Source organism: Labrus mixtus, chromosome 3 (genome assembly GCF_963584025.1).
Source record: "Labrus mixtus chromosome 3, fLabMix1.1, whole genome shotgun sequence".
Taxonomy (NCBI): domain Eukaryota; kingdom Metazoa; phylum Chordata; class Actinopteri; order Labriformes; family Labridae; genus Labrus; species Labrus mixtus.
In genome coordinates, this window is record NC_083614.1 from 25,091,299 (window position 1) to 25,103,685 (window position 12,387).

Genomic DNA, 12,387 nt, shown 5'->3' on the forward strand with positions numbered 1-12,387 from the left:
CTGTAAACACATGACTCATTAATACACATGCTTTGTCAGACTTGAATAAATCCCTCTCAGAGACCATGGTCAGTCAGTGTAAGAAGAGGAAGTGTCACCTGTGGCGAATCTCTTCTTAACCAGTGACATGCGGTAGCGGCTGCCCACCAGCTCCACATCCATGCCTGACAGAGAGGCCCCCGAGCCAACAAACTGAACAGCCAGGCTGGGTGGAGGGCCGCGGGGGACCTCCAGGCACTGCCAGCTGGCACACAGAGTCCCTGAGCCTGTGGCACACACACACAGACAGATTAACTTTACAGTCATGTGGAAAGATGGTAGGGCTGTCTCTTCTTAACATATATAAAGGAAGTGTGTCAGGGCAGGCTTTAAAGTTTCAAGGTTCAGAGAAAAGAGAGATTAAAAACAAGTTACAGAGTCGACAGAGCCTCTGTTTCTCAGAGAATGTAAACTTTACAAAGCAAACAAGAAAGCTCAAAACCAATAATCAGCAGAAACGGGACTGATGTCTCTTCAACAGCTTCACAACTCAAACACCCTTGAGATGAAATGCTGATGAAGAGGAAGAAGAGCAAGCAGCTTTGTCAAGCTCAGAAATATCTTCAACAGTTGACATGAGGTACAGTTAAAGAAGTTTCTCTTGTGATTTAACATTTCAGATATAATCTATAAAGAAATATCACTTTTAACCTAAAAAGGGGTGAACACTGAAAGAGAGACAGGGAGGAGTTATGGTGACCTTTCAGAACTTTGTCATTGACTCATAAAACAGAGAAATGTTTTCAGCCTCTAACATCCTTCCTCCCATCCATCACTGACGGCTATGAACTTTTTCCTCTGTTCTCAGAGCCCAACGCTTCCCTCTGAGAACGTTATACATCTTTACACAACGAGAAAAAATTTGAAATAAAAATAAGAAATGTGTGCGTCTGATACAAAGAGGCACTTAAGTGAATGAAACCTTGAGATAAAGTGATATAATCTTTGATTCATCTGAAGTTAAATTACAGCCAAAATAAGCTCTCATAGAGGTTGAGAAATAAGAGCAACAATCACCCTGACACTAATATAAGGGAACATGTATGAGGTGCTTGTCTAGACAGACAGACAGACAGACACTTGCTATTTACTCCACGCCACAACACTAATGACAGCAGCTGCTACCAATGCTAATTCTGCACTGAAAAGCTCCTGTAACAAACGTTTAAATGACACATTTTCTATTTGTGTGAAGTGATTGAGCAGAATTCTGTGATTTTATTCTTTATTGATGAGGAAAATGTAGATCTCCAGTGGATGCTTATGACAGACGCGGAACAGACTGAGGTTAACCTCTCCTTGAGCCACATTCTGTTTTCAAACTCTCCTTGTTCAATGAGGGCTGAAAACATAAAAGCACAGAGGTAAAAAGGGAGCAGAGGAGTTCTGACCTTTGCTGTGGTTGGTCGGGGAGAGGTTCGGGAGTTTCCACAGTAGCCGTCTTTCTTCAGCGTTCCTACAAATAGAAAATATCAAACCAGCTTCTCAGTCCCCACAGTTTGACGATCACAGACTACATTGACTTCTTGGATGACACGATCATAAAAAAAAACACTTTTAGAAAGATAGATAAAGTGGGGGGGGGGTTATTTCCGTTCTCCATGACTCTACCCGACATTATTATTTTCTTTTCTAGGATATGAAGAAATGCAGTATACATACTTTACCATCTTTTATTTTATTAGAACTAATTTATTTTTCTCTGTTCTTGTTGTAATTGACCCCGATGTTATTCTCAAACTCAAAATAAACACAAAATACTCTTACACCTGCTGCAGCATGCTAACTGTAACTTATATTTATATATATATATATATATATATATATATTTAATGTGTATATGACTGTAATGCTGGTTTCAAATGTTTAGACTTGTTTTAGTAATACCTCATCAAATATTTTTGGATTATATTTTCTCTCTATTAATCTAAATCTGCTCAATTACTAATTAAAGGTTAAATACAGGAACTTAATCAACAGTGAACAGAGGCTGCTCATGTCTCACCAGGACGCAGGAGGCTGACACTGCAGGTCGGTGGCCGTGTGGTCTAGCGGCAGCAGCACCTGGACTGCGGTGAGCTGGGTGGAGGGCGCAGTGGCGGGGCAGCAGTGGTAATCCAGGGACACCCGGGTCACTGTGCCGCTGCGCTGACACTCTGCAGACAGCAGCAGGGGAGCCCGACCCGGGTCCTGAGACGACACCTGAGGAGGCCAGGGCAGGATTGGTGTCATCTTTGGGTCATGTCAAACTTAATCAACTCATATGAAGGAATTGGTTTAATCTGATCAACATTTTTATCTAAATGAAAATACAAGGAGAGACTTTCAGAAAATGAAAACAAATTTGTCCAAAAGGAAAAAAACAGGATTCAAAAAAACTTCTGATGAATAAGCTTGTAAAATAAAAAAATAAAAAGGGAATGAAGACGAACTTGGGCTAAAAATATAGCTTCTATCAAATCATTAGTTCATCTCTTAGGCCATTAAAACAAATCCTCAATATTAAATGTTTATTGACAAAAATACATTTAACCATCTTCATCCTATACCTGGATTGTATAGAATATATTAGAAATATTAGAAATTATACAAGGATGGTCAAAATCTGAATTAAGATCGGCCCATATGAGCAAAAGATAAAGGTCATGAAGAACCTCTTTGGATCCTCACCTGATATTTAAGAAGGCCGACGTTGTAGTACGAGGCCTGAGGGTTGAGTTCAGCCTCCCTCTGCAGAAAGAGCTGCAGGGCCTGCATGTTGAACCAGAAGTCTCTGGTGTCTGGGTCACTCTGAGACGGGTCGCTGTAGAGACACAGAAACGGGACGGGAATGATGTGTTCAGTCGAAACAAAAATAAAAATAAAACACAGATGTGACTGAAAACACAAGAGGGCTGCTGACCTGTAGAGCAGCTTCTGATTTGGCAGGAAGTGATCGATCTTTGAGATGTTGACCAGTCTGAAGCTGAGCACGGGAACATTGGGGTTTGCTGTGAAAATGCGAGTGATGCCTGCAGGGAAGGACATAGTCAGGTCGCCTGTGATCTTCACTAGACAGCTGGAGAGAGAAGAAAACACACAAACCAAGTTCAAGTGAATCCTGTTAACTCGAAAAGAAAAGACCAAGAAAAGTTCTGTTTACAAATACTCTACATGACAAACTGTTAGTTCATTTTATTTCAACACCTTAAATTGTAACTCCATGTAAATACAACGTTCAACCTATGTGAAATATGTTTTTAATGCAACTATGTAATTTACTTCTGTCCTATTTTTAAAGTGGACATGAGGTGTAACAAACAGAGAATAAACTAGACAATAAAGGAACAAAAGTCAATAAACTAGAACTAAACCAAAGCGGTGCAGCTTCACAGCAGAGTGTCGATTTGATGTGAAAAGAAACAGTTGCATCCTGCTCACCGGTTGTGTTGTCCACCTTTGAAGTAGGCGTTAATATACTCAGTTATGGCTGCTGCTACGGGCCAGGCCTCCTGCGTGCTCAGAGAGATGGGACTGGGACCTCGGGAGAGGTGCACTGCACAGAACAAAAGTGAAACATCAGAGGCGGCTGTTGATAGTCTGAGTTTTATGTGTTTAATTTAGGCTTGAAGAAGAGTCATTTGGAAATATGTTTAACTTTCTTTTTGATGAGAATAACAAAACTCATAATAAATATGAAAAGACCAGCAGTTTAAGATTTGCTCAATTCAGATATCAGAAACCAGGTTCTTTCTGAAGGTAACAAAGTGCCTGCACCTTTAAAGCTTCTTTAATATGTTCTTATAATATTCAAGAGTCAAAGCAACAAATTGCATCTTAACTGTTTTTGTTCATGCTGAAGCGTTATATTAACCATACAGACATGAAGCTGGTATCAATCTTTTCATCAAACTCATTCTCTGGTAATGTAACTTAGTTTATGTGCTGAGGCTTACACGGCCTCTGTTGGTGGTCCTGGTGCTGGAAGGGCAGCGGCGAGACTTGTCCTGGTCTGGCAGGACTTGGAGCTCGGTTCTGACCCCCCCAGTCAGTGTCCCTGGCCTGAGGCCCCCACTCACTGGGACTGGAGGAGGAGGAGGAGGTGAGGGAAGGGCTGGGCTCCGGCAGCGGGGAGGAGCATAGAGAGCGGGACTGATGCAGGGACAAAGAGTTTCAATATGTAATTACCTGGGCGACCAGAGATCTACATTCACATACAACTGTTACCACTTGTTCAGTTCAGTTTGATTTCAACGTTAAATTTAAAGGATAAATATAGTATTAACTGAATTACAATGTTCCTCATGAACATTGAAAAGTGTAGGATTGAAACAACAAAGGGTTTTTACTTTACACGTTGTTCTTCACCTAAAACGTTTTGCCCTGTGGCAGGTTCTCTCTTTACTGTTGATGTCCTTCATATCTAAATAAGACAACAATTGGTCTGTTAGGACAAAAAGTGGGATAGGGAAAAGTTAAAGTTCCTATGAGGAACTTTAGGTCAGTGTTGATTTTGGCACCGTTAGCTGTTAGCTACATTTTGTACAGTGTAAGTAGTGATTTCTTACAAATAAATCTAATCCTGCTTTCTTGTAAATGTATCACTCATTGAGAATATTTGTTGTGAAAATGTATAAAAGGCTGTTTCTTCAGCGTGCTGTAAATCGTCTCATCTTGTCTCTGATGGTCTTATTTGCTTTCAAAGTTCATAAAGAGGCCACAGGATATATTTTTTATCTGTTTCAAAACAAGTTAATAATTCCTGTCATACAAAATGTACTGCAGAATAAGAATGAATTCAATTAGCCGAGCTGTTAACATGTGATCAATACTCACTCTCTCACAGCCGCTGAGTCGGCTCGAAGTCCTCTTGGCTCGGGTCGCTCTCTGAGGAGCAGCTGACACCACTTCAGTCGTGTCCTGTCGGAAGTTGTGCTTGGACCCTTTCAAATACATAGAAACACAAAGTGACTCAAAGCTGATCTGAATCACACAGTTAAATGGAAGTAAAGAAACAACTTCGGAAATCAATCAAAGGCAGCCAGAGACAAACTAAACCAGACACAGTGACAGAACCAGCTGGAACAAATCCCAATTCTATTTGTATTTGTACTGGTTTGTGAATTTAGCTTCATGTCTGTATCTGAACATCAGAGAGAAGAACATCTTTAGAGAAGAAGTCATTTCAAGTGTTTTTATTCATTTGTATTAATATCTGATAACAGGGTCCAACAAGAATTATTATTAAGTCAGAAAAAGGAATAAACTCTTTTAGGGTTTTTGTGTTTCTTTAAGATCCAGAGTTTTTCCTCTGATGGATTTTTAAGACTTTTTGATTTGTCAGAACTCTGCTGTAGCTGTTCGTCTCTTCTTAGAAAAAGAATAATAGAATACACAGATTCATATATTAATATTCATCATAATTTTATATTTTTGAAATGAAATTCATTATAATATATTCATCGTTATATATGATTGATGACAGAAACCATGCAAGGCTGCAGCTAACAGTTTGCTTGCATCTTCAGCCCGTTGTTTGCAGAGTCATATTTGTGCTGAATCTGGTAATATATCTGTACCATGTCAGTGGAGAGAGGTTGTTTAGCACCCTCTGTTTGTAAACAAACGCACGTTGTCTAAACGGGGGAGGCAAAACAACACTACATGTCTACGTGTCTTTCAACAGTGCAGTTACACTCAGAGACCTTCGGGGGGCGCCAAAGTGCACCAAACCGAATTCCTACATATTGTTGCTTTAAATGTAATGTAAAGAAAGCACCCTGTGACTGATGTGAATTAAAAGGTTATTTATAATGTAGTTACAGGTCTTTTGATTTCATTAATTAGTAAACTAAACATCTCGTGTTTTATGCAGCTTATTTTTATTCATCCGTTTATTTTCTAATATTTTACACCATGTTTAACAATTATTTCTTATACCTCAGCATAATAGTTCAATCCCTGATTTTTTCGGGTAATTTAGAAAAGAAAACAGTCAGCTGTTCATTGTGATAGGCCAGACCATGACATGCCCTGCTGCCACTGTCCACACTGATGATGTAAATAAAGCTTATTTCTCTGTTTGTTTTGCGCTTTTGCAACTCTGCGGACAGCAAATAAACAAGATGAGATTTCGAGAAAACAACCAGAATGACTTATCATCCCGGCAGAGTAAGGTGTAAATAAAAATGCATGGATGAATGTCCGCTCAGGGCTTCCATAGACATGTGCCAACCTCTATTAAAAACATTAGTTCCACTCTAAAAGGAATAAATCATTACCTTTGTGGGAGCTAACGCCGCACGGGATCTGAGCGTTTATATCCAGGCAGTCCTGATCTTTGTCTGTGGAGAAACACAGATCCTCCTGCGGTCCTGAATGCCTCGTGAGTGGAGGGGCATTCCGACGTGGCTCACTTTCTGATGATCGATGTTTCCTCCTCTCTCCTCCAGCTCCTCCATCTCCTTTCCCTCCTCCCTCCTGTGTTTTGGAGACTCCTTCACTGAACGGGTTGTGGAGAGAGTTCCAGTGCATCAGCTCCTTCTTGGGCTGAGTCGTGGGCAAAGAGCTCGAGTTAGCTTCGAGTCCGAGTCTGTTGTTGTTGTTAACGCCAACAATGCTGCTGCTGCTGCTGCTGCTGCTGGGTGGTGGGATCAAACCAGCTGCTGCAGCCATTGACGACTGGTGTGTCGGGCTGCCAATCATTGTGATCGCAAACGGGTCATCAGATGTAACAGGAGGCGGGAGGCTGCGGTCCCGCTTCCTGTCTCTGTCTTTACGGTGAGAGGAGGATGAAGAGGAGGATGAAGAGGAGGTTGGGAATTTCTTGGTGTCGGGGAGAGTCATGGAGAACGGATCACCTCGCACCTCTATCCCCCTCCCCTCCTGTGTTTGACGAGGTGGTGGGCGGGACCAAGCGTCGGAAAGGTTTATGGTCTCCTGGGTGACAGTTCTATCAAATGCAGCAAGGAAGGGGTCCTCAGGGGGGATGTGTTTACAGTTCCACACTGATGACTCCATCTCGGGTGGCGGGAGGGACTGGGAGAAAGCAGGGAACCGGGTGGACGACGGGTCCATGTCTTGGGGGACACGAGAGGGACGAGAAGGGCCGACGGACCAGACGCTAACAGGGTCTTCCTGTGGGTGAGGACTCCAGCCAGGGGAGGGGTCCCGCAAAGCAGAGAGGAAAGGATCGGCAGGTCGTCCCAGCGTCTGAGTCTGCTCTTTACTCTGTGTCACGGGAGGCCAAGCGGCCCAACCCACCGGCTCAGGAGACGGTCCCAGGGTTTGATGGGAAGGTGAGTCCAGGCCAGAGTCCTCAACATTCTCCGGAGAGGAGGAGTCTGACGAGAAGGCAGCATCTGACATAAACGTTAAACACAGAATAAGATACCAGTTAAAATAGTCAAACACCACTGTACCAACCATGATTCACCTTATTGGCCAAAATGTCACAATATTTATTTATGTTTTTGATTTAACTATTGAAAAAGTCCAGGTCTCTTAAAAGTTCTAGATTCACATTTGCAGATTATTAAAAAAAAAAAAAGCTCAGAGAGTCCAAAGGAACCGCTTTTATGTTACAATTGACTTTTTTTTCATTACTGACCTCGTCATGATACGATAGACTTTATTGTCCACTTAGGGAAATTTGTCTTGGAAATAAAAACAATAGTAACAAACATGATCCACATATAAACAAAAAAATCACATACACATGCGCATAAACAGAACATAAGAGAAAAATAAAAACAGCTAAGAAAATGTAAACTCATAAGAACACCCCGACACTATTGCACAACCCACTAAAATCTTTTTGAGTCCGTATACAAAATACATCAGGAAGCTAATCCATTCTGCTACTACTAACTAGTAAATTCAGAAAAATAAATTATTCATGTGACCCTTGAGCGTGCATAGAAAATGTTTAGAAACCTCTTACCTTTTGCTTTTTCATATGTCTATTGGTGAACTGGGTCTGCATGTTATTGCATTTTCTTGTGATTTTATTTTCACATGTTGAGAATGTTAAGTTAGTTAGCTGAAAAAAGTTCCAACCCCAGTAAAAACCATTATTCAAAATCTACTAACTCACCAGTTTAGTGCGAGTGACCTGACAACAAACCTGACCTAATTACAGAGTCTGGTCTTTTTTTGAGACACAAGGCTGAAAGGAGAGTTTGATCAAATCTGGACTAGTTTTAAAGTTGTTAAACGAGGGAATATCATCTCGTATTTAGAATATAAGTAAAAAAAAAAAAAACAACAGTTCTTACATTCAGAGACTCCAAACGCGCTCTGCTCTCTCAGCTGTTCACGACCATCAAAGCTCTTGGACTTGAACGCTGATTCAAGCGGAGGACCAAACAGACTGTCTGAACCCGACACAGTCGAACTCAGCCTGATGGAGAACAAGGAGACGGGACAGACAATCAGGGAGAACAGAGGAATGATATCAGGAAGAGGAGGAGGAAGAGGGGGAGGAGAGGAAATAAGTATGTGAAGTGAGAGCACTGAGTGAGGGTGGAAGTGGGAGACTAGGGAATTGAAGGTTTGTCGGGGCAGAATGGGGATAAAACCATCAAACCATGAATCCTGATTGTTTTTCATTTATTTCTCCAGACTTTCTGAAAAGCTCAACTTGTATGGGTAGGCATTTATTCTCAAGTATTCTAAAAATGTAATAAATAAATAAGCTCTTGTGTTTTCATTTTCAGTTCCCTCACCTTCGCTGTTTTCAAGTTGAAATTGAAATGATCATGATTGGAGTGGCCTTTATTCAACAATGTTGTTTTGTTGTATGAAACTGTTTACATCAAATGTGTGAAACAAACAGTCACTACTGTTACTGTTCTCATTACTACAGAGAAATGACTTGATTTCTCTCACGAAGAACTGCTGATATGTCAACAGAGAAGCAGTAAACCAGTTACATAAGACATTCCTGTTTTGAGATGAGCAACAGGGTATAGGAACATTGGAATATTGACAGCATGAAGTCCGTGAGGAGGAAACTTGAAGAGCTTCATATTTCCGAGAAGGCCACTGATGACGCAGTTAAGCGTCCAAAAATGTCTCTCTCTGCATCACTCAGAGAAAGACTTAGAGAAAAAAGGACTGAGCCATCTCACCTGCTGTGATCAGGACTGGAGGTGGACCTGCGTAGGCCCTCCTGATCTCCATCTGTAAAGAAGAGACACACACACACACACACACAATGAGAGACAGTGAGTCACTGCTCTGGATGCTCCCTAATCAGAGCTAATCAGCGGCACGGTGTTTTTTGTCAGAGTGCTGACAGGAGGCTGAGATTGAGTGAGAGAGACCAGCATGAGGGAGAGGGAGACCCATCAGCCATTAACTTCTCTGTGATAAATACCAGCAATTAGCCTGGTTCACTCAGCTCCAGTCACTGCTGCTGTCGCTATAGAGTTACTGCTTTAATCAGACGTTAATCGTTAATCCTGCCACTTCTGGATTTAAGAGAGAGACTCCTCACTGCTGTGTAGCAGCAGGTTGTAGCCTCCCACTCTTGCCAGACCAACAGGCAGCTAACGAACCTGTTCCAATAAAACAAGCTGTGGAGCATGAGCAGAGGTCGTGGGTGTGAGTAGTGGAGGTTGGCTGTTGAAGTCAAATTAGCTAAGATTTAGATTTGCTGTCCAGAGTAACACATGGGGATAAACAGGCTGGAGGGAGAGATGCTCTAAACTTGAATTATCATTTAAATCCTGAGAGAAGCTTGTTGGAGAAATCGTTTTCATCCTTTTCCATACTGACAGGATAATAATCTAAAACTCCTATTAATGGTATAAATCATAGACTGTATCAAAGAAGGGACGTAGCCACTGTAACTTCAATGTAATGGTTTGTAGATTTAGGTTTTGAAGCCTTGTAATTGGGATTTTGTCTTTTGCCAGCTTGATTTTTTTGGTTGATAAGTTGTGCTTTCCTATAGCATAAACTATTTTCTCTTCAATTTAAATCTTAATGGGTTCATTTTTTTACAAAGTCTAAATCATGCTGTATTGAAGAAGACCTTCAAGTATTGATTGTCATCTTAAACTTATTAGAAAAATGTTCACAGGCTTTTTTGTTATTTTATTTTATCAAGCTTCATAAACTGGACTTCTTTTGCAACCAGTCGTCCCCCCCTGCTGGCCATTATAAAGAATGCAGGTTTAAGCAACTTCAACACCAATTGATGAATGATTATCTTTGAAAAACAAAAAAACAAACCTGACTCCCAAAGTTAAAAAAAAGACTGTGGTCTGACTCACCCCTGTGGGAGGCTCCCTCGCCCTCTTCTGAGCGACCTCCTGCTGTACTCGAGGTTCCTGCAGACACAAAACTATTTCAGACGTCTGCACTTCAACACACAGTCTTCCAAAACGCTGTTTGTTTCTTTTGACTGGTAGCACAGGAAGGAGTTTTCAGCAAATAAAGAAGTACTCCCAAAAACTGCCCCAAAAACATTCAGACCCATTTGTGTGAACTTACGGGAGAGATGCCGCTTGACTGACACCTGAGAGTCAAAAGAGGAAGAAAAGATTTGATCAATAGAGTGAATTTATGTCAAGGTGAAATATTGAAGGGGGATGTTATTCTGTATTTTTCATTTCTGTCTCAGTTTGGTTGATAGTAAAGTGAAAAGTGCTAGTTTGAGATTCTTCAGCTACAGTTAACATACATTTGGAGCCTTAAAGAACATTCAATCAGCATGTTTGAGGTTTTAGAATTGACTTTGAACACTAATTCAGGCTCCACCTTCACAGAAGAAACACTCCTCTTTGGTTTTTATTTAGTTCATGAGAATGTGAATACAACATACAACAAAGGATTACCAAGGTAAGCCATTAAGTCAGATCTGAGCTCATTTCTTATCATAAGTAGTTGAAGTTGTAAATTCAGGACAAGTTCAGATCTAATTTTGAGACTCATTCTCCAACCTGACCATAAAACAGTTGAAGATTTTTGTACCTTCTGAGTATCATGGAAAACAAAGAGAATGTGACAGAAAACAAAAAGGCCACCTGTTGTCGAACTGCTCTGTTTGGAGGCAGGGTGAGCGCCCCGATGGTGGCTTTCAGCTCTTTCTCCGTGGCAGCAGAGTTACTGCGATTGCTGCTGGCGACTGGTCTGATCTGGATGTGGAACTTCTTCGGCTCCTCGTCATCGAAGTCTGAGTCACTGGAGTAAAAGTTGTTGTCCTTCTCCTCAGAGCAGCGTACACACAGACAAGTTGGTCAAGGAGAAAAAGCTACTGTACTGAATGAAAAGCCATGACGTGAATTTAATAGACATACTAACAATAGACGCTACAGTTTTATTTTAAGTTCTCATAGTCATTTTATTTGATATCATTTTAAAAGTAGACTAATGCAGACATTTTACTGTGTTACATTTTTACTGTGTTTACATTTTTTTTTACTGTAAGTAAAAATAAAATGCTACAATGAGAGATCATTTGATTTGCTGCATTCTGTGAGTTGTAGAGAATAAAATTAAGGGCATCACTCTGAGTTTTTTTATTTAAAATTTGATTCTTAAATACTGTCAGTTTTACTTTAGACACCTTATTACTTATAACAAATAATTGAGCTCTTATGGGCAAAAAATGCTGAATGCCTAAAAGACAATCAAGTGTCTCTGCTTATCCCTGTTTAATATTTCTATTAGGACAAACAGGATGACTTCCCTTAAGAGCATAGAAAGTAAGATTGATTCAGTGTAAGATTGATATAATAAGGGAAAAAGAGAATAGCAGGCTGCGATGCAACACAGAAATGTGCAAAAAGATTAAAGAGGCAGAAGCAGCACAGAGAGAGCTGGAGGTGAGAGTTGCAGAGCTGCCATCTTCCTCAATGAAAGTCTTCTGCCCTTTCAATGTCTCTGGCCTCAGATGCACACAGGGTGTGTTCTTGGGTTGTGAAAGGACATATGCAGTTTGAGTGCCTTGAGCATGAAAAATCTATTTTGAGCAAGGGGGGGACAAAGTCAGGAAGTGTTGTAATCCCAGAGCTGTCAGGACTGAGAGTTACAGCTGATAAATAGATCAGGTGTAAAGAGTCAGAGCATGGAGGGTTAGCTTAACAGGATGATTCAATACAATCCCCTGTCCGTGCAGGAATATACAGTATCTTGGGTGTATCAAATGATGGAGAAGGTTTCAGTCATTTGCACGGATAAATAGGATAATGATCTCTATAACTTTGTGGTTCTGCAGTTGATGAGGCCGTGAATGAAGCCGTTTATGAAATCAATTGGTTATCTTCACCCTCTCACCTCCGACCTTCTGATTACACCTCATTTCAAAGTCCTTTCAACACCATGAGGAACATTTTGAAAGAGACTATTCAGCACACTCAT

General features: G+C 40.9%; 1 protein-coding gene across 2 annotated transcripts in view; it reads right to left on the reverse strand.

The window, feature by feature from the left end:
• fcho1 (FCH and mu domain containing endocytic adaptor 1) overlaps positions 1 to 12,387 on the reverse strand; it is a 53,543-nt gene that overhangs the window by 522 nt on the left and 40,634 nt on the right. For both annotated transcript variants that reach the window (XM_061034172.1, XM_061034173.1), the window contains exons 13-26: positions 11,052 to 11,245; positions 10,519 to 10,543; positions 10,299 to 10,355; positions 9,150 to 9,201; positions 8,295 to 8,419; positions 6,300 to 7,379; positions 4,855 to 4,961; positions 3,975 to 4,170; positions 3,460 to 3,574; positions 2,942 to 3,097; positions 2,710 to 2,842; positions 2,045 to 2,241; positions 1,431 to 1,495; positions 99 to 266 (exon numbers count right to left, since the gene is read on the reverse strand). In XM_061034172.1, the coding sequence (XP_060890155.1) occupies positions 99 to 266; positions 1,431 to 1,495; positions 2,045 to 2,241; positions 2,710 to 2,842; positions 2,942 to 3,097; positions 3,460 to 3,574; positions 3,975 to 4,170; positions 4,855 to 4,961; positions 6,300 to 7,379; positions 8,295 to 8,419; positions 9,150 to 9,201; positions 10,299 to 10,355; positions 10,519 to 10,543; positions 11,052 to 11,245 (2,670 nt within the window). The remainder of the gene's footprint in view (positions 1 to 98; positions 267 to 1,430; positions 1,496 to 2,044; positions 2,242 to 2,709; positions 2,843 to 2,941; positions 3,098 to 3,459; positions 3,575 to 3,974; positions 4,171 to 4,854; positions 4,962 to 6,299; positions 7,380 to 8,294; positions 8,420 to 9,149; positions 9,202 to 10,298; positions 10,356 to 10,518; positions 10,544 to 11,051; positions 11,246 to 12,387) is intronic.